This window comes from Myotis brandtii, unplaced genomic scaffold (assembly GCF_000412655.1).
Source record: "Myotis brandtii unplaced genomic scaffold, ASM41265v1 scaffold3472, whole genome shotgun sequence".
Lineage (NCBI taxonomy): Eukaryota > Metazoa > Chordata > Mammalia > Chiroptera > Vespertilionidae > Myotis > Myotis brandtii.
Window position 1 is genome coordinate 3,123 of NW_005363372.1, and position 1,750 is coordinate 4,872.

The 1,750-nt window shown below is 50.5% G+C and overlaps 1 gene segment (V, D, J or C); it reads left to right on the plus strand.

The window, feature by feature from the left end:
• The first annotated feature begins 303 nt into the window (after positions 1–303).
• On the plus strand, positions 304–1,496 carry LOC106727008. The segment is given in 3 exon segments: positions 304–380; positions 462–783; positions 1,451–1,496. Coding segments are annotated over 3 exon segments (414 nt in total).
• The last annotated feature ends 254 nt before the right edge of the window (positions 1,497–1,750 follow it).

Genomic DNA, 1,750 nt, shown 5'->3' on the forward strand with positions numbered 1-1,750 from the left:
GTTATCCTGAAGGAGTCACTGACTGTTCCCACATCCTACTTCCTGACCACCTCCTGCAGCATAGCCCCTGCTGTGGAAGAAGAGGTCCCTGGGCACAGTGACCAGGACCCCAAGGAGGGCCTGGTTCTCTGAGGGCACAGACAGCACCTCCTTCCAGGAGAAGCCCCAGAGACCAGGACCTCCCTCACCTCTTGCCCTTTGTATGTGCAGACACCGCCCATATGCAAATGCCCACACGGCCACAAGACACACACACAGTTGGTGTCCACTTAAATGCAGGGCCTCCTCACCCTAGAGAATACTTTCTGGGGGACGAGGACCTCACCTGCAAGACATGACTCCCATGTGGCTCTTCCTCTTCCTGCTGTCAGCTCCCAGATGTGAGTGACTCAGGGCTTAGATGTGAGGAGATGGGGACCCTGCATCTGAGCCCAGGACTCACTGTGTTCTCTCTGTCCCAGGTGTCCTGTCCCAGGTGCAACTGCAGGAGTCAGGCCCAGGACTGGTGAAGCCCTCGCAGACCCTCTCCCTCACCTGCACTGTGTCTGGATTCTCCATCACTACCAGTGGTTATGCCTGGAGCTGGATACGTCATCCCCCAGGGAAGGGGCTGAAGTGGATGGGGAATATCTGGGATAATGGAGACACTTACTACAGCCCGTCCCTCAAGAGCCGAACCTCCATCTCCAGAGACACGTCCAAGAACCAGTTCTCCCTTCAGCTGAGCTCCATGACCACCGACGACTCCGCTGTGTATTACTGTACGAGACACAGTGAGGGGAAGTCAGTGTGAGCCCAGACACAAACCTCCCTGAGGAGACAGCAGGGCTGGGCTGCAGGAAACATACTTTACCAGCCTGGGGCACTGAGGACCAGCACAAGGTCCTGACCAGGAGCAGGTGGAGAGTTGAGCAAAGATACCATTTCCTGCTCCGTCTTAAATTAGTTTTGCTCCCAGGCTCAGCCACAGAGCTCACAGAAAGCCCTTTCTAGGTCTAGTTTTAGGGATTATATTTGTGAACAAAAAGGGGGCTCTGTCCTAAATCTGACAAAACTCAGTGACTGACGGGACCCTCACAGGAGGCTCTGATCACACATCCTACCTGGGCAGTCCTGGGTGTGGGCACGCCCTAGGCCTATGACTTCTTTACTCAAAGGCTCATCTTTGCCTTAAGCACCCGTCCATTGTTCCTGTGCATCTGGGAAACACACCTTTGACATCAGCATGACCACCCTCAGGAGAGCACGTCTTGGCCATCTGTGTGTCCACTTTGGAGACTTACCTATGAGGCCCTTTGCCCATTTTTCAATTGTGTTCTTGTCTTACTTTTGTTAAGTTGTTTGAGTTGCTATGAATTTTGGAGATTAACCCCTTGTCGAACTTACCCCTGCTGTTGCAAATGATAAGAGTTCTTTCTTTTTCATGGCTGCATGGCATTCTATGGTGTAGATGTACCATGGATTTTTCATCCAATCGTATGCTGACGGGCACTTAGGCTGTTTCCAAAGCTTAGCTCTTGTAAATTGCAATGCGATGAGTGAAGGTGTGCATGAATTTTTTTCTGATGAGTGTTTTCGGTTTCTTAGGATAGATTTCTAGAAGTAGGATCACTTGGTCAAATGGGAGTTCCATTTTTAATTTTTTGTTTTTTTGTGTTTTTTTTAAATTAAATCCTTATTGTTCAGATTATTACAGTTGTTCCTCTTTTTTCCCTCCATAGCTCCCCTCCACCCAGTTCCCACCCCACCC